This window comes from Oncorhynchus tshawytscha, linkage group LG05, assembly GCF_018296145.1.
Source record: "Oncorhynchus tshawytscha isolate Ot180627B linkage group LG05, Otsh_v2.0, whole genome shotgun sequence".
NCBI lineage: Eukaryota > Metazoa > Chordata > Actinopteri > Salmoniformes > Salmonidae > Oncorhynchus > Oncorhynchus tshawytscha.
The window spans coordinates 4460106-4480443 of record NC_056433.1 but is presented as its reverse complement, the minus strand read 5'-3'; the positions used below and the strand labels follow the sequence as shown (position 1 = coordinate 4480443).

Here is a 20338-nt window from a genome sequence, read left to right as displayed (position 1 = left end):
GCCAGTCTGTACCTGTAAAGCCAGTATGTACCTGTAATGCCAGTATGTACCTGTAAAGCCAGTCTGTACCTGTAAAGCCAGGCCGTACCTGTAAAGCCAGTCCTTACCTGCCCACATGAGAAGCACTACCACGATGATGATCATCTCCCCAGTCTGGAGCTGTCGGGACTTGTCCACTCCCTCCACAGCAGGGTCATCTGTGGGAAAAGAGACAACAGATCTGGTTAGTATCAGTCAGTACCAAGACTATAATACACAAGAGAGACCATAGGCCAAAGACTATAATACACAAGAGAGACCATAGGCCAAAGACTATAATACACAAGAGAGCAAACTGACAACAGGCAGTACCAGTCAGTACCAACTCAGACTGGCTCAGTCAGTACCAGTCAACAGTACCAGACGACAGTACCAGTCAACAGTACCAGTCAGTACCAGTCAGTACCAGTCAACAGTACCAGTCAGTACCAGTCAGTACCAGTCAACAGTACCAGACGACAGTACCAGTCAACAGTACCAGTCAGTACCAGTCAGTACCAGTCAGTACCAGTCAGTACCAGTCAACAGTACCAGTCAGTACCAGTCAGTACCAGTCAGTTACCAGTCAACAGTACCAGTCAGTACCAGTCAGTACCAGTCAACAGTACCAGTCAGTACCAGTCAGTACCAGTCAGTACCAGTCAACAGTACCAGTCAGTACCAACACAGACTGGCTCTTTCTTCTTTCATCCGTTAACCTGTAACATGATGGAACACATCCATAGCAACTATTCTTTAACCTGTAACAGGGTGGAACACATCCATAGCAACTATTCTTTAACCTGTAACATGGTGGAACACATCCATAGCAACTATTCTTTAACCTGTAACAGGGTGGAACACATCCATAGCAACTATTCTTTAACCTGTAACAGGGTGGAACACATCCATAGCAACTATTCTTTAACCTGTAACAGGGTGGAACACATCAATAGCAACTATTCTTTAACCTGTAACATGGTGGAACACATCCATAGCAACTATTCTTTAACCTGTAACATGGTGGAACACATCCATAGCAACTATTCTTTAACCTGTAACATGGTGGAACACATCCATAGCAACTATTCTTTAACCTGTAACATGGTGGAACACATCCATAGCAACTATTCTTTAACCTGTAACAGGGTGGAACACATCCATAGCAACTATTCTTTTGTCACGCCCTGGTCTTAGTATTTTGTGTTTATATATTTATTTGGTCAGGCCAGGGTGTGACATGGGGTTATTTTGTGTTGTGTTGTGGTATGGGGCGTTTTAGTAGGTATTGGGATTGTGGCTGAGTAGGGGTGTCTAGCATAGTCTATGGCTGCCTGAGGTTCTCAATCAGAATCAGGTGATTCTCGTTGTCTCTGATTGGGAACCATATTTAGGTAGCCTGGGTTTCACTGTGTGTTTGTGGGTGATTGTTCCTGTCTTTGTGTTTGCACCAGATAGGGCTGTTTCGGTTTTCACATTACGTTTTTTGTAAGTTCGTGTTTCTTTATTATTTAATAAACATGGATTGCAATAGCCACGCTGCATTTTGGTCCGACCCTCCTTCGACGGAAGAAAGCCGTAACATCTTTAACCTGTAACATGGTGGAACACATCCATAGCAACTATTCTTTAACCTGTCACATGGTGGAACACATCCATAGCAACTATTCTTTAACCTGTAACAGGGTGGAACACATCCATAGCAACTATTCCTTAATCTGCAACATACAGCCGGGAAGAACTACTGAATATCAGGGCGCCGTCCTGCTGTTGGTCTTCAACACTGTTGACAACACCCTGCTGTTGGCCTTCAACACTGTTGACCATACCCTGCTGTTGGCCTTCAACACTGTTGACCATGCCCTGCTGTTGGCCTTCAACACTGTTGACCACACCCTGCTGTTGGCCTTCAACACTGTTGACCATACCCTGCTGTTGGCCTTCAACACTGTTGACCACGCCCTGCTGTTGGCCTTCCACACTGTTGACCATACCCTGCTGTTGGCCTTCCACACTGTTTACCATACCCTGCTGTTGGCCTTCAACACTGTTGACCATGCCCTGCTGTTGGCCTTCAACACTGTTCACCATACCCTGCTGTTGGCCTTCAACACTGTTGACCATGCCCTGCTGTTGGCCTTCAACACTGTTGACCATGGCACCTGACCTGTTGCTGTTGGCCTTCAACACTGTTTACCATGTCCTGCTGTTGGCCTTCCACACTGTTGACCATGCCCTGCTGTTGGTCTTCAACACTGTTGACCATGCCCTGCTGTTGGCCTTCAACACTGTTGACCACGCCCTGCTGTTGGCCTTCAACACTGTTGACCACGCCCGTGCTGTTGGCCTTCAACACTGTTGACCACGCCCTGCTGTTGGCCTTCAACACTGTTGACCACGCCCTGCTGTTGGCCTTCAACACTGTTGACCATGTCCTGCCGTTGTCCTTCAACACTGTTGACCATACCCTGCTGTTGGCCTTCAACACTGTTGACCACGCCCTGCTGTTGGCCTTCAACACTGTTGACCATGCCCTGCTGTTGGTCTTCAACACTGTTGACCACGCCCTGCTGTTGGCCTTCAACACTGTTGACCACGCCCTGCTGTTGGCCTTCAACACTGTTGACCATGCCCTGCTGTTGGTCTTCAACACTGTTGACCACACCCTGCTGTTGGCCTTCAACACTGTTGACCATGCCCTGCTGTTGGCCTTCCACACTGTTGACACTGTTGACCACGCCACCCTGCTGTTGGCCTTCCACACTGTTGACCACACCCTGCTGTTGGCCTTCCACACTGTTGACCACACCCTGCTGTTGGCCTTCCACACTGTTGACCATACCCTGCTGTTGGCCTTCAACACTGTTGACCATACCCTGCTGTTGGACCTTCAACACTGTTGACCATACCCTGCTGTTGGCCTTCAACACTGTTGACCATGCCCTGCTGTTGGTCTTCAACACTGTTGACCATGCCCTGCTGTTGGCCTTCAACACTGTTGACCACGCCCTGCTGTTGGCCTTCAACACTGTTGACCATGTCCTGCCGTTGTCCTTCAACACTGTTGACCATACCCTGCTGTTGGCCTTCAACACTGTTGACCACGCCCTGCTCTTGGTCTTCAACACTGTTGACCACGCCCTGCTGTTGGCCTTCAACACTCAATCTTAGGTCTGATCCTTTATTACACTGTATATAAATGATTTAGGGAAGACTGTTGACTCTGCAAATCACCCTTTTCAGGAATTACAGTTGGCCTTTGATGTTTTTTCAAAGGCAGCTTTTCCAAATTAAACTTGTGCTCGATGAAAGGAAAAGAAAGTTGATGGTTTTCTCTTCCCTGAAAGTTAACAGATGGAGTCACTTAAAGATTTATAAAAGGCCAGAAAATTGATCGGGTCACCTCCTATAAGTATCTTGGGATTTGGTTAGATGAAAAAGTTGAATTTTAAACAGCACATTGATAACTTGACCAAGAAAACTGAAGTTGAAACTGGGTTTCTATTTCAGGAACATATCTTGCTTTTCAATGTTTGTCAGAAAATATCTTGTTCAAACACTTCTTTTTAATCAGTGCTGTATTATGGTGACATTGTCTATATGCCTCAGCAAGGACCTTAAACTCTGAACACAGTGTGTCATGGTGCTTTAAGATCTATTACCAACGCTCGATCACTGACCCATCACTGTGATCTGTATGCTGTGGTGCAATGGACCTGTCCACCTCTCCACCAGGAGGCTAAAGCACTGGAACACTTTTGTGTACAAAACATTGATGGGACAACTCCCTTTGTATCTCTGTTCTTTACTGAGCAGATCAGTCACTCAATACAGTCTTCGTTCACAGTCGCTGCTGTCCTTGTCTGTTCCTGAGGCTAGAACTGAGATGGGGACAATATTTCTTCCCATAATGTCCCTTCATCTTGGAACATGCTTCAGAAGATTGTAAAGTTAGGGGAGTTGGTGTCCTTGTCTGTTTTTAAGACTCTGATTGACAACAGTGTTTGTTATAACTGCAGTTGTTTCTGATCTTCAATTGTATCTTTAACTTGTGACACTTTGTCTTTGGTGTGTATTCTGTATTTTTCTGTAATGTTTTATGGACACGTTGCTATTTCCCTGTTTTGCCTTCTTGCCAGGTCGCCCTCGCAAAAGAGGTTTTTATCCTCAATGGGTTTTACCTAGTTAAATAAAGGTTACAAAAAAAAGTATGCTCTTGGGGCTGAATGGAAGCAAGTCCCTGCAGCAATGTTCCTACATCTAGTGGAAAGCCTTCCCAGAAGACTGGAGGCTGTTATAGCAGCAATGTTCCAACATCTAGTGGAAAGCCTTCCCAGAAGAGTGGAGGCTGTTATAGCAGCAATGTTCCAACATCTAGTGGAAAGCCTTCCCAGAAGAGTGGAGGCTGTTATAGCAGCAATGTTCCAACATCTAGTGGAAAGCCTTCCCAGAAGAGTGGAGGCTGTTATAGCAGCAATGTTCCAACATCTAGTGGAAAGCCTTCCCAGAAGAGTGGAGGCTGTTATAGCAGCAATGTTCCAACATCTAGTGGAAAGCCTTCCCAGAAGAGTGGAGGCTGTTATAGCAGCAATGTTCCATCATCTAGTGGAAAGCCTTCCCAGAAGAGTGGAGGCTGTTATAGCAGCAATGTTCCAACATCTAGTGGAAAGCCTTCCCAGAAGACATGGAGGCTGTTATAGCAGCAATGTTCCAACATCTAGTGGAAAGCCTTCCCAGAAGAGTGGAGGCTGTTATAGCAGTAATGTTCCAACATCTAGTAGAAAGTTTTCCCAGAAGAGTGGAGGCTGTTATAGCAGCAATGTTCCAACATCTAGTGGAAAGCCTTCCCAGAAGAGTGGAAGCTGTTATAGCAGCACTGTTCCAACATCTAGTGGAAAGCCTTCCCAGAATAGTGGAGGCTGTTATAGCAGCAATGTTCCAACATCTAATGGAAAGCCTTCCCAGAAGACATGGAGGCTGTTATAGCTGCAATGTTCCAACATCTAGTGGAAAGCCTTCCCAGAAGAGTGGAGGCTGTTATAGCAGTAATGTTCCAACATCTAGTAGAAAGTCTTCCCAGAAGAGTGGAGGCTGTTATAGCAGCAATGTTCCAACATCTAGTGGAAAGCCTTCCCAGAAGAGTGGAAGCTGTTATAGCAGCACTGTTCCAACATCTAGTGGAAAGCCTTCCCAGAAGAGTGGAGGCTGTTATAGCAGTAATGTTCCAACATCTAGTAGAAAGTCTTCCCAGAAGAGTGGAGGCTGTTATAGCAGCAATGTTCCAACATCTAGTGGAAAGCCTTCCCAGAAGAGTGGAGGCTGTTATAGCAGCAATGTTCCAACATCTAATAGAAAGCCTTCCCAGAAGAGTGGAAGCTGTTATAGCAGCACTGTTCCAACATCTAGTGGAAAGCCTTCCAAGAATAGTGGAGGCTGTTATAGCAGCACTGTTCCAACATCTAGTGGAAAGCCTTCCAAGAAGAGTGGAGGCTGTTATAGCAGAAAAGCGGGCACCAACTCCATATTAATGCCCATGATTTTCGAATTAGATGTTTGATGAGTAGGTGTCCACATACTTCTGGTCAGGTAGTGTACACATACAGTACCAGTCACAAGTGTGGACACACCTACTCATTCAAGGGTTTTTCTTTATTTTGACTATTTTCTACATTGTAGAATAACAGTGAAGACATAAACAACTATGAAAAAGCACATATGGAATCATGTAGTAACCAAAAAAGTGTAAAACAAATCAAAATGTATTTTATTCTTCAAAGTAGCCAGCCTTTGAGTTGATGACAGCTTTGCACACTCTTGGCATTATCTCAACCAGCTTCATGAGCCGTACTGTATAATGGTGTGTATGGACAGTGTATGAATATAAAAGGCAAAGTTGATGATAGTGTTGGTGTCGTGCTTGGCCATGAAGTCAGGCAAGACAGGAGGGGGCTGAGCACGCACCCCTGTGGGGCCCCTGTGTTGAGGATCAGCTTAGTGGAGGCCTACTCTTTTCACCTGGGGTCAACCGTCAGGAAGTCCAGGATCCAGTCACAGAGGGATCCAGTTCCTGAGCTTAGGGGCGGCAGGGTAGCCTAGTGGTTAGAGCGTTGGACTAGTAACCGAAAGGTTGCAAGTTCGAATCGCCGAGCTGACAAGGTGCAAATCTGCCGTTCTGCCCCTGAACAGGCAGTTAACCCACTGTTCCTAGGCCGTCATTGAAAATAAGAATTTGTTCTTAACTGACTTGCCTAGTAAAATAAAGGTAAAATAAAAAAATAAAAAATTAGTAATGACCTTTATCTAATATTAGGTTTTGGTTGAAGAACATTCAGTGAAAGTGCAGAGCTCCAAATTCAAACAACAGAAATCTCATAATTAAAATTCCTCAAACATACATGTATCTTATACCATTTTAAAGATAATCTTGTTGTTAATCCCACCAAAGTGTCCAATTTCAAATAGGCTTTACAGCGAAAGCACCACAAATGATTATGTTAGGTCACAGAAAAAATCTGCCATTTTTCCAGCCAAAGAGAGGAGTCACAAAAAGCACAAATAGAGATAAAATGAATCACTAACCTTTGATGATCTTCATCAGATGACACTCATATGACTTTATGTTACACAATACATATATGTTTTGTTCGATAAAGTGCATATTTAAAAAATCTCAGTATGCATTGGCGCGTTATGTTCACTAGTTCCAAAAACATCCGGTGATATTGCAGAGCCACATCATTTTACAGAAATAATCACAATAAATGTCGATGAAAATACAGTTGTTAGACATGGAAATATAGATACACTTTTCCTTAATGCTGTGTCAGATTTCAAAAACACTTTATGGAAAAAGCAAACCATGCAATAATCTGAGTACAGCTTTCAGACAACAAAGCAGCCAAAAAGATATCCGCCATATTGGATTGTCAACATTAGTCAGAAATAGCATTATAAATATTCACTTACCTTTAATGATCTTCATCAGAATGCACTCCCAGGAATCCCAGTTCCACATTAAATGTTTGATTTAGTTCGATAATGTCCATCAATTATGTCCAAAGAGCTACATTTGTTAGCATGTTTGGTAAACAAATCAGACGAAATGTCAAAAAGTTCCATTACTGTCCGTAGAAACATGTCAAACAATGTATGGAATCAATCTTTAGGATGTTTTTAACATAAATCTTCAATAACTTTCCAACCGTAGAATTCCATTGTCTTCAGAAGTGCGATGGAACAGAGCTCTCTCTCTCATGTGAACGTGCATGGTCAGAGCATGGCAGACCTGACTCATTCCTCTCTCATTCGGTCCCACTTCACAGTAGAATCCTCAAACAATTTTCTAAAGACGGTTGACATCTAGTGGAAGCCTTAGGAAGTGCAACATAACCAATATCCCACCGTGTATTCAATAGGGGCTGGGTTTAAAATCGACCAACCTCAGTTTTCCCAAATCCTGTTTGGATTTCTTCTCAGGTTTTTGCCTGCCGTATGAGTTCTGTTATACTCACAGACATCATTCAAACAGTTTTAGAAAAGTCAGAGTGTTTTCTATCCAATTCTACTAATAATATGCATATATTAGCAACTGGGACTGAGGAGCAGGCAGTTTATTCTGGGCCCTTCTGGGCACCTTTCATCCAAGCCACTCAATACTGCCCCTGCAGTCATAAGAAGTTATTTTAATAGAACTAACACTACAATCATACAGTAACGTTACAGTGTACAGTCAGTAAGCAATTGCACCGGCGGGTCCCGGTGCAATAAATTAATAATACCAAAAGCTAACCTTGACTTGGAATAGTTCCAGTGTTGTGTTGGATAGTCATAGCCGGATAGCTAACATAGCATTCCTCTGTTTGAGCCTGGTGTTTGAGTAACTAAACTAGCCAGTAGCATTTTCTAGCTAAGTAAGTGAAACTGAAAGTGAAAGAAAATGACACTCTCTCTCTCTCTCTCTCTCTCTCTCTCTCTCTCTCTCTCTCTCTCTCTCTCTCTCTCTCTCTCTCTCTCTCTCTCTCTCTCTCTCTCTCTCTCTCTCTCTGTCTCTCTCTCTCTCTCTCTCTCTCTCTCTCTCTCTGTCTCTGTCTCTCTCGCTCTCTCTCTCTCTCTCTGTCTCTCTCTCTGTCTCTGTCTCTGTCTCTCTCTCTCTCTCTCTCTCTCTCTCTCTCTCTCTCCTCTCTCTCTCTCTCTCTCTCTCTCTCTCTCTCTCTCTCTCTCTCTCTCTCTCTCTCTGTCTCTCTCTCTCTCTCTCTCTCTCTCTCTCTCTCTCTCTCTCTCTCTCTCTCTCTCTCTCTCTGTCTCTCTGTCCTCTCTCTCTGCCTCTCTCTCTCTCTCTCTCTCTCTCTCTCTCTCTCTCTCTCTCCTCTCTCTCTCTCTCTCTCTCTCTCTCTCTTGCTTGAAATTCAGAAAACTGTTCAACTATTGTCTTTCTCTCTCTTTGAGTCAACTACTCATCAGTTGTTATGCACTGCAGTGCTAGCTAGCTGGAACTTATGCTTTCAGTACTAGATTCATTCTCTGATCCTTTGATTGGGTGGACAACATGTCAGTTCATGCTGCAAGAGCTCTGATAAGCTGGAAGACGTCCTCCCGGAAGTTGTCATAATTACTGTGTAAGTCTATGGAAGGGGGTGAGAACCATGAGCCTCCTATGTTTTGTATTGAAGTCAATGTACCTAAAGGAGGACGGAAGCTAGCTGTCCTCCGGCTACACCATGGTGCTACCCTATAGAGTGCTGTTGAGGTTACTGTAGACCTTAATTTTCAAAACAGTGTGTGTTAATCAATTATTTATTTACATGTGAATATATTTAGTATATCTTTTTTTTAAATTTTTTTAAAATTTTTCAATGTTTTAAAATGTTTCTTTTTGATGGTCCTCCCCTTCCTCCTCTGAGGAGCCTCCACTGGTGTAGTCAGCGTTTTGATCTATAGAATATAATTATGACTCCGAGGCAGATACTGACTGACATAAATCCTGTTCTCCTTGGGGTTGATCCCTAACCAATACATTCATTCATTCATCTAACAATGACAGAGCTGCCGTTTCAATAGCACACAATGTAGTATGTGTGGATGGATTTTGAATTTGAAAAGGTTATTGTTGTGGAATCAATGCTTTGCCCGAGTTTTCCCATCTGGAAAAACAAGCATAGTTCAATTTCATTACTGCCTAGTAAAAATATAAAAATGTACACATGTGCTTTGGCCATAAAGAGAGGCCTTCAGAAGAGAGCCGGCATCCCAAATGGTACCCTATTTCCTAAATAGTGCACTACTTTTGACCAGAGCTCTATGGGCTCTGGTTAAAAAGTAGTGCACTATAAAGGGAATAGTGTGCCGTTTGGGATGCTGGCAAAGAGTTTCTCCTTGCTCTCAGAACAGTCGTCAGGCCAGCTGGGAAAAACACTGAGTGGTGTTTTATTATATTTTATTTATATGGTGTTCTAGAATGGGACAAATCTGGCTCCGCATGCATACTGCAGCAATGAAACTGATTCTGGGTCTGCTTCCCAAAATGGCACCCAATCTCTATATAGTATACTACTTTAGACCAGGGCCCATAGGGGTTGGTATATAGTGTACTACTTTAGACCAGGACCCATAGGGGTTGGTATATAGCATACTACTTTAGACCAGGACCCTTAGGGGTTGGTATATAGTATACTACTTTAGACCAGGACCCATAGGGGTTGGTTTATAGGATACTACTTTAGACCAGGACCCTATGAATAGGGAATATGGTTATTTGGATGTAAACATGTCAAATCTTTGTACTCTATGTGAACTGTGTACTTCCGTTGTAGAAATATTCACACATCTGGTAACGAGGTCCTTTTAGACAACATTACTGTGAGACTTGAAACGAAGACAGGTTCTGACTGAACTCACTATCTAAAACCAGCTGCATGGGCTTGACAACAGACAACAGTAAGAAAGCAAAACACAACGCTGTCTGCATCTCAATAAGCTGTAGACAGACTGTTTGTGAACAGATGAACACAAACACGTCTTTGCAGCAGGAGAAAGATAAGCTTGTTTAGCTCACATCAAATTAATGGTGCAATTGATTGTCCACAACTGTAGACAGACTGAATCGTTCCAGAAGTAAATCGAATCAAGTAAAACAGCCCCGGACCATTATTCCTCCTCCACCAAACTTTACAGTTGGCACTATGCATTGGTGTAGGTAGCGTTGTCCTGACATCCGCCTAACCCAGAAGCGTGATGCATGACTCCAGAGAACGTGTTTCCGCTGCTCCAGAGTCCAATGGCGGCGAGCTTTACACTACTACAACCAACGCTTGGCATTGCGCATGGTGATCTTAGGCTTCTGTGCGGCTGCTCGGCCATGGAAACCCATTTCATGAAGCTCCCAACAAACAGTTGTTGTGCGGACATTGCTTCCCAGAGGCCGTTTGGAACAAGGTAATGAGTGTTGCAACCGATGACAGGCAATTCTTTGCGAGCTTCGCGCTAAGCCCTTCAGCACACCGCGGTCCCGTTCTGTGAGCTTGTGTGGACTACCACTTTGTGGCTGAGCCGTTGTTGCTCCTAGACATTTCCGCTTCACAGTAACATCACTTAGAGTTGACCAGATCAGCTCTAGCAGAGCAGACTTTTGACAAACTGACTTGTTGGAAAGGTGACACTCTATGACTGTGACACGTTGAAAGTCACTGAGCTCTTCGATAAGACCATTCTAATAACAATGTTTGTCTATGGAGCATGCATGGCTGTGTGGTCGATTTTATACACCTGTCAGCAACGGGTGTGGCTGAAATAGCTGAATCCACTCACTCCACAAATTTCAAAGGGGTGTCCACACATTTTGGTATATGCTGTACATATACTGTATACAGGCCTCCCGGATGGCGCAGTGGTTAAGGGCGCTGTACTACCAGAGACTCTGGGTTCGCGCCCAGGCTCTGTCGTAACTGGCCGCGACCGGGAGGTCCGTGGGGCGACGCACAATTGGCCTAGCGTTGTCCGGGTTAGGGAGGGGTTGGCCGGTAGGGATGTCCTTGTCTCATCGCGCACCAGCGACTATTGTGGCGGGCTGGGCGCAGTGCTCGCTAACCAAGGTTACCAGGTGCACGGTGTTTCCTCCGACACATTGGTGCGGTTGGCTTCCGTTTTGGATGGCACTGTGTTAAGAAGTGTGGCTTGGTTGGGTTGTGTATCGGAGGACGCATGACTTTCAACCTTCGTCTCTGCCGAGCCCATTGGGAGTTGTAGCGATGAGACAAGATAGCAGCTACTAAACAATTGGATACCACGAAATTGGGGAGATAAAGGAATATATATATATATATATATATATATATATACAGTAACAGTCAAAAGTTTGGACACACCTACTCAGTCAAGGGTTTTTCTTTATTTCTACTATTTTCTACATTCTAGAATAATAGTGAAGACATCAAAACTATGAAATAACCAATACCAATAATATAATATGTAGTAACCAAAAAAGTGTTAAACAAATTAAATGTATTTTATATTGGAGATTCTTCAAATTTACCACCCTTTGCCTTGATGACAGTTTTGCACACTCTTGGCATTCTCTCAACCAGCTTCACCTGGAATGCTTTTCCAACATCTTGAAGGAGTTCCCACATATGCTGAGCACTTGTTGGCTGCTTTTCCTTCACTCTGTGGTCCAACTCATCCCAAACCATCTCAATTGGGTTGAGGTCAGGTGATTGTGGGGGTCAGGTCATCTGATGCAGCACTCCATCACTCTCCTTGGTCAAATACCCCATACAAAGCCTGTTTTGGGTCATTGTCCTGTTGAAAAACAAATTATAGTCCCACTAAGCGCAAACCAGATGGGATGGGGTATCGCTGCAGAATGCTGTGGTAGCCATGCTGGTTAAGTGTGCCTTGAATTCTAAATAAATCACTGAAAGTGTCCCCAGTAAAGCACCCCCACACCTCCTCCTCCATGAATCACGGTGGAAACCACACATGTGGTGATCATCCTGCTCTGCGTCTCACAAAGACACAGTGGTTGGTACTTTGACACAACACAACTGATTGGCACAAACGCATTAGAAGGAAAGAAATTCCACAAATTAACTTTTAACAAGGCACACCTGTTAATGGAAATGCATTCCAGGCATTCCAAGCAGCCAACAAGTGCTCGGCATATGTGGGAACTCCTTCAAGACTGTTGGAAAAGCATTCCAGGTGAAGCTGGTTGAGAGAATGCCTTGTGACCCCTCTGCGGCATCACAAAGAACCGGATGCATCTGTTTTTTAAGGGAAATGGAAAGAGAGCCTGTGACGCTACTTGGACAACATTGTTCAGCTGAAGGGTGGGACTAATAACAAGATAACCAACGTAAAGCATACGGGATCTGTAAAATGTATATAGGTACGGAGCTTTTGTGAAATAGCACAGTTACAAATATAAATCAAACTGGATGGACATCAGAAATAGAGGAAGGACTACGAACAAACAAAGAGAGAACTATTGTAAAGTAGACTGTGTCTGTAGAGTGTGTATAAGATGTATAAATTGAAGGTAAAAGCCAAAGTGTTTATATTAGTTTACTCCAATTGGGGGATCGGCGGAAGGGTTTGCAGGGAATAATAATAAAGGTATATTCTTTAAAAAAGTATGTCTATATAGGTATGTGTATGTATATATGTATATATGTATGTCTGTATAGGTATGTGTATGTATATATGTATGTCTATATAGGTATGTGTATGTATATATGTGTATATGTATGTATATGGATATATTTACCAAAACAACATGGGTGATTGGAAATTATGCAGACAATTACATTGATGGAAGCAACATTCTTTCCGCAATATTAAGCTGATCCACACTTAAAAAAAAGTTTTAAAAAGATCTTCATACCAACGGTCAGGCGTGGGTGGTGTAATGGTTTCGGGTGGTGTGATGGTTTTGGGTGGTGTGATGGTTTTGGGTGGTGTGATGGTTTGGGTGGTGTGATGGTTTGATTGGAAATTATGCAGGGTGTGTGATGGTTTCGGGTGGTGTGATGGTTTTGGGTGGTGTGATGGTTTGTGATGGTGGTGTGATGGTTTCGGGTGGTGTGATGGTTTCGGGTGGTGTGATGGTTTCGGGTGGTGTGATGGTTTCAGGTGGTGTGATGGTTTTGGGTGGTGTGATGGTTTCGGGTGGTGTGATGGTTTTGGGCGGTGTGATGGTTTTGGGTGGTGTGATGATTTTGGGATGCTTTGCTGCCTCACATCTTAACATTGAAGGAACCATGAATTCTGCTCCGTATCAGAGAATTCTACAGGAGAATGTCAGGCCATCTGTCCGTAGGGGCATTTGGGTGTTGCATAACTTTGTTTATTTAAAACAATTAGTATCCATTTTTTGTGTTATTTGTTTACTTGGGTTCCCTTTATCTAATATTAGGTTTTGGTTGAAAATCTGATTACATTTAGTGAGAAAAATAGGCAAAAATAGAGAAAATCAGAAAGTGGGCAAATACTGTTTAAAGGCACTGTAGGAGATTTGCTGGTGGGAATAACAACACTGCTATTGATTCTGGACTGTATAGCTGTGTCTCATTGGATGGCCTGTACATGCATTCGGCTGCTCTGTTAATCAATTAAGTTCGAATGGGAGATTGAATGTGAGATGGGAAAAAGCTTTCTGCTTTGGCTGTAACAAAAGATCCCTGAAACGTCTCTGTTATGTTGTGAGGAAGCCAGATTAAAAAGGCTTTTCAAAGCACAGCCGTTGCTCGGGCAGTGGGTCTGAATCTCACATAAAAGAGAGACTTGTGACATTACGTTAAGGAGGTGAGTTATAACTTAATTGTGTGGTGGAGATTGTACTAAGAGGGGGACAGATGAGGCTATTTTGGGATGGAGGTGGAGGCTGAATTCCAGACGTCCTGTCCTCTCCTCTCCTCTCCTCTCCTCTCCTCTCCTCTCCTCTCCTCTCCTCTCCTCTCCTCTCCTCTCCTCTCCTCTCCCTCTCCTCTCCTCTCCTCTCCTCTCCACTCCTCTCCTCTCCTCTCTACTCCACTCCATCTTTAAATGAAATTATGGGCAGAAAGACAAATTAAACGCCATCTTTCATCGAATCCGATGGCTTATTCATCACGAAACCATTTGATGTTGCCAGTTATTTTAATGATTATTTCATTGGCAAAGTGGGCAAACTTAGGCAGGAAATGCCAACAACGAACAGTGAGCAATTGTATTCATGCATAATTTTTGAATTTTTTAAAGTTAGTGTGGGAGAGGTGGAAAAATATTTTTTATGGATCAATAATGACAAACCTCCTGGCATTGACAACTTAGATGGAAAGCTACTGAGGATGGTAGCTGACTCTATAGCCACTCCTACTGAAGATGGTAGCTGACTCTATAGCCACTCCTACTGACTCTATAGCCACTCCTACTGACTCTATAGCCACTCCTACTGAGGATGATAGCTGACTCTATAGCCACTCCTACTGAGGATGGAAGCTGACTCTATAGCCACTCCTTTCTATCATATTGTTGTTGTATCTGTCCTCAGGCCTGGAGGGAAGCCAAAGTAATTCCGTTACCCAAGAGTGGTAAAGTGGCCTTTACTGGTTCTAGCAGCAGACCTATAAGCTTGCTGCCACTTAAAAATCATACAATGTGATTTTCTGGATTTTTGTTTTAGATTCCGTCTCTCACCGTTGAAGTGTACCTATGATAAAAATTACAGACCTCTACATGCTTTATAAGTAGGAAAACCTGCAAAATCGGCAGTGTATCAAATACTTGTTCTCCCCACTGTATGCATTGATATGTAGGCTACGTGTGCCTTTAAAAAAAATGTATGTAGTTCTGTCTTTGAGCTGTTCTTGTCTAATGATGTTCTGTATTATGTCATTGTGTATTGTGTTTCGTGTTTTGTGTGGACCCCAGGAAGACTAGCTGCTGCTTTTGCTAATGGGATCCTAATAAAATACCCAAAATCTCCTCTCCTCTCCTCTCCTCTCTCTCTCCTCTCCTCTCCTCTCCTCTCCTCTCCTCTCCTCTCTCCTCTCCTCTCCTCTCCTCTCCTCTCCTCTCCTCTCCTCTCCTCTCCTCTCCTCTCCTCTCCTCTCCTCTCCTCTCCTCCTCTCCCTCTCCTCTCCTCTCTTCTCTGAGCTATAACAAGCCCATAGATACCAAGATAATGCAACTGTAATTCTGAGATAACAACCACCATTAATCTTCCTGAGGTCAGGGAGTTATCACTGTTAGCGATATTGCTAATAGATATAGTATGTTCTTTGCAGTAGCCTACAAGGAGTGTGCCTGAAGTGCTTCATCCTCTCATTTTCAGTAAGTTTCAGGAGTACAGTTCAAGACGTGTGTGGTTGAGAGGTAAAGCATTATCGTGTGTGGTTGAGAGGTAAAGCATTATCGTGTGCGGTTGAGAGGTAAAGCATTATCGTGTGCGGTTGAGAGGTAAAGCATTATCATGTGTGGTTGTTGAGAGGTAAAGCATTATCATGTGTGTTTGTTGAGAGGTAAAGCATTATCATGTGTGTTTGTTGAGAGGTAAAGCATTATTGTGCGTGGTTGAGAGGTAAATCATTATCATGTGTGGTTGAGAGGTAAAGCATTATCAAGTTTGGTTGAGATGTAAATCTTGGACACCCAGCACATCTGTCTACAAGTGAAATGGTGAAAGAGCTTGACCTAGACATTGAGAAATTAATAGATGAGTCTCATTCAGCTCTTTCATTCTGTTGATCCTGCTAGCCTATCTATTGTTGATTATGCTAGCCTATCTATTGTTGATCCTGCTAGCTTATCTATTGTTGATCCTGCTAGCCTATCTATTGTTGCTCCTGCTAGCCTTTCTCTTGCTGATCATGCTGATCATGCTAGTCTATCTATTGTTGCTCCTGCTAGCCTTTCTCTTGTTGATTATGCTAGCCTTTCTCTTGTTCATCATGCTAGCCTCTCTCTTGTTGATCATGCTAACATATCTATTGTCGATCCTGCTAGCTTTTCTCTTGTTGATTATGCTAGCCTTTCACTTGTTGATTATGCTAGCCTTTCTCTTGTTGATTATGCTAGCCTTTCTCTTGTTGATTATGCTAGCCTATCTATTGTTGATCCTGCTAGCCACATTGATGATTCACTGTACAGAACCTGATAGACTACCACACCATCACTACTTAAACCACACCATCACTACTTAAACCACACCATCATCTCCTTCACGTTCATTCCACCATGTCCATCTGTGCTGACTGGGAGTACAGACAGCTATTGAAGCCTCAGTCGATTGGTCACGGCCCCACCGATTTCAGACGCAGCCATCGGCGTAGCCCAGGACCTGACTTGAAGTGTTTTAGAGTGTGTGTCAGAATCCTGATTACCCGGAGTGAGATAGAGTTGCTTAATTTCACAGCAGCCTGCAGCAATGTGTGAGAGAGAGAGAGAGAGAGAGAGAGAGAGAGAGAGAGAGAGAGAGAGAGAGAGAGAGAGAGAGAGAGAGAGAGAGAGAGAGATAGAGAGAGCGAGATGGAAACTGTGCATTTCTTACTTTGTTACCCCAGGAATGATTAGGTTTTATTACATACAGTCAGGAGGAACTATTGGATATAAGAGCAACGTCAACTCACCAACATTATGACCAGGAATACGACTTTCCCGAAGCAGATCCTCTGTTTGGTCCACCACTCAGGACAATGGATCGGATCCCAGCCGGCGAACCAAAACAATGGCGCCGCAGAAGGGGCAGACGGAGCGGTCTTCTGGTCAGGCTCCGTAGACGGGCACATCGCCCACACATCGTATGCTCCCTAGTATACTATACTACTAGCCAACGTCCAGTCTCTTGACAACAAGGTAGACGAAATCCAAGCAAGGGTTGCCTTCCAGAGAGACATCAGAGATTGTAACGTTCTTTGTTTCACGGAAACATGGCTCACTCGGGATATACGTTATCTGAGTCGGTACAGCCACCTAGTTTCTTCACGCATCACGCCGACAGAAACAAGCATCTCGCTGGTAAGAAGAGGGGCAGGGGTGTATGCCTTATGATTAACGAGTCGTGGTGTGATCATAACAACATACAGGAACTCAAGTCCTTTTGTTCACCTGACCTAGAATTTCTTACAATCAAATGCCGACCGCATTATCTACCAAGAGAATTCTCTTCGATCATAACCACAGTCGTATATATCCCCTCCAAGCAGACACATCGACGGCCAATGAAAGAACTTAATTTGACTCTATGTAAACTGGAAACCACATATCCTGAGGCTGCATTTATTGTAGCTGGGGATTTTAACATGGTTAATCTGAAAACAAGGCTCCCTAATTTTTATCAGCATATCGAATGTGCGACCCGGTCTGGCAAAACCATGGATCATTGTTATTCTAACTTCCACGACGCATATAAAGCCCTCCCCCGCCCTCCTTTCGGAAAATCTGACCACGACTCCATTTTGTTGCTCCCAGCCTATAGACAGAAACTAAAACAGGAAGCGCCCAAGCTCAGGTCTGTTCAATGCTCGTCCGACCAATCGGATTCCACGCTTCAAGATTGCTTCGATCACGTGGACTGGGATATGTTCCGCATAGCGTCGGACAATAACATTGATGAATACGCTGATTCGGTGAGCGAGTTCATTAGCAAGTGCATCGGTGATGTTGTACTCACAGCGTCTATTAAAACATTCCCCAACCAGAAACCGGATTGATGGCAGCATTTGTGCAAAACTGAAAGCGTGAACCACTGCTTTTAATTAGGGCATGGTGACCGCAAATATGACCGAATACAAACAGTGTAGCTATTCCCTCCGCAAGGCAATCAAACAAGCTAAGGGTCAGTATAGAGACAAAGTAGAGTCACAATTCCACGGCTCAGACACGAGGGGTATGTGGCAGGGTCTACAGTCTATCACGGACTACAAAAGGAAAACCAGCCCTGTTGCGGACCAGGATGTCTTGCTCCCAGACAGACTAAACAACTTCTTTGCTCGCTTTGAGGACAATACAGTGCCACTGACCCGGCCCGCTGCCAAAACCTGCGGGCTCTCCTTCACTGCAACCGACATGAGTAAAACATTTAAACGTGTTAACCCTCGCAAGGCTGCCGGCCCAGACTGCATCCCCAGCCGTGTCCTCAGAGCATACGCAGACCAGCTGGCAGGTGTGTTTACGGACATGTTCAATCAACCCTTATCCCAGTCTGCTGTGCCCACATGCTTCAAGATGGCCACCATTGTTCCTATTCCGAAGAAAGCTAAGGTAACTGAACTAAACGACTACTGCCCCGTAACACTCACTTCCGTCATCATGAAGTGCTTTGAGAGACTAGTCAAGGACCATATCACCTCCACCCTACCTGACACCCTAGACCCACTCCAATTTGCTTACTGCCCCAATAGGTCCACAGACAACGCAAACGCAATCACTCTGCACACTGCACTAACCCATCTGGACAAGAGGAATACCTATGTAAGAATGCTGTTCATCGACTACAGCTCAGCATTTAACGCCATGTACCCTCCAAACTCGTCATTAAGCTCGAGACCCTGGGTCTCGACCCCGCCCTGTGCAACTGGGTGCTGGACTTCCTGACGGGCCGCCCCCAGGTCGTGAGGGTAGGTAACAACATCTGATCCTCAACACTGGGGCCCCACAAGGGTGCGTTCTCAGCCCTCTCCAGTACTCCCTGTTCACCCATGACTGCGTGGCATGCACCCCTCCAACTCAATCATCAAGTTTGCGGACGACACTACAGTTGTAGGCTTGATTACCAACAACAACGAGACGGCCTACAGGGAGGAGGTGAGGGCCCTGGTGTCAGGAAAATAACCTCACACTCAACATCAACAAAACAAAAGAGATGATCGTTGGACTTCAGGAAATGGCAGAGGGAACACCCCCCTATCCACATCGACGGGACAGTAGTGGAGAAGGTGGAAAGTTTTAAGTTCCTCGGCGTACACATCATCAACTCGAAGCATAAGCATTTCGCTACACTTGCATTAACATCTGCTAACCATGTGTATATGACAAATACATTTTATTTGATTTGAGAGGGGGAGAGAAAGAGAGAGAGGGGTAGTGACAAAAAGATCAGGATAGAGAAAGGGAGATGGGAAGAAAGAGAGAGACTTGGACTCTGTCAATAATGCTGGGAGAACTATGGTAGAGAGAGGGATAGAGACAGTGGAGGCCCCTGGGAGCGGCTGGGAGAACAGTCCTGAAGGCTACAGGCACTTAACCAGCCTCACCGGCTCATCAAATACTTTAAGCCTTTGCTCTAGCCTGCCTGGAGTGCCAGATGGGTTTAGTTTGCAGTTTTTTTATTTAAATTGTGCCAGCCAAGGTCAATCAAGCCCCACTCGAGACAGAGAGATGCAGAGAGACAGAGAGAGAGAGACAGAGAGAGAGAGAGAGAGAGAGACAGAGAGACAGAGAGACAGAGAGAGAGAGACAGAGACAGAGACAGAGACAGAGAAGAGTGCAGGAAGAATAGCATGGTCGTCCTCTTCAATTACGTGGGGCTTCCTGTCTTCTGTACGTCTGAAGGCAGAAAGCTACCTGAGGTGTGTGGGTGTTCAGAATGGTGAACTTACTAAATGACTAGAGTTGACTGTGTGATATTAGGTTGCTTCTGTGTAAATATTTTCCGGCTGGACTTTAATGATTTGTATGTGGGATAGAACGTGATTGGTCTCAGGTAAAACACTTCTGCTCTGTTAATAATGTGTCAATAACAGTGTGTCCTACGCACTGGTAATTAACTGTAATTTACAATGATGTTAACGATGCACTGGTAAATAACCGTAAATTACAATGATGATAAAAAGGCACTGGTAAATAACTGTAATTTACAATGATGTTAAAGGTGCACTGGTAATTAACTGTAAATTACAATGATGTTAACGATGCACTGGTAATTAACTGTAAATTACAATGATGTTAAAGGTGCACTGGTAATTAACTGTAAATTACAATGATGTTAAAGGTGCACTGGTAATTAACTGTCATTTACAATGATGTTAAAGGTGCACTGGTAATTAACTGTAAATTACAATGATGTTAAAGGTGCACTGGTAATTAACTGTAAATTACAATGATGTTAAAGAGGCACTGGTAATTAACTGTAAATTACAATGATGTTAAAGAGGCACTGGTAATTAACTGTAATTTACAATGATGTTAAAGGTGCACTGGTAATTAACTGTAAATTACAATGATGTTAACGATGCACTGGTAATTAACTGTAAATTACAATGATGTTAAAGGTGCACTGGTAATTAACTGTAAATTACAATGATGTTAAAGGTGCACTGGTAATTAACTGTCATTTACAATGATATTG

At 43.9% G+C, this 20338-nt stretch overlaps 1 protein-coding gene across 1 annotated transcript in view; it reads right to left on the bottom strand.

Annotated features, from left to right (window-relative positions):
* Positions 1–20338, bottom strand: part of LOC121846590 (fibronectin type III domain-containing protein 4-like) — a 69615-nt gene that overhangs the window by 17972 nt on the left and 31305 nt on the right. The window contains exon 4 of the mRNA XM_042322736.1: positions 108–197. Within this exon, the coding sequence (XP_042178670.1) occupies positions 108–197 (90 nt within the window). The remainder of the gene's footprint in view (positions 1–107; positions 198–20338) is intronic.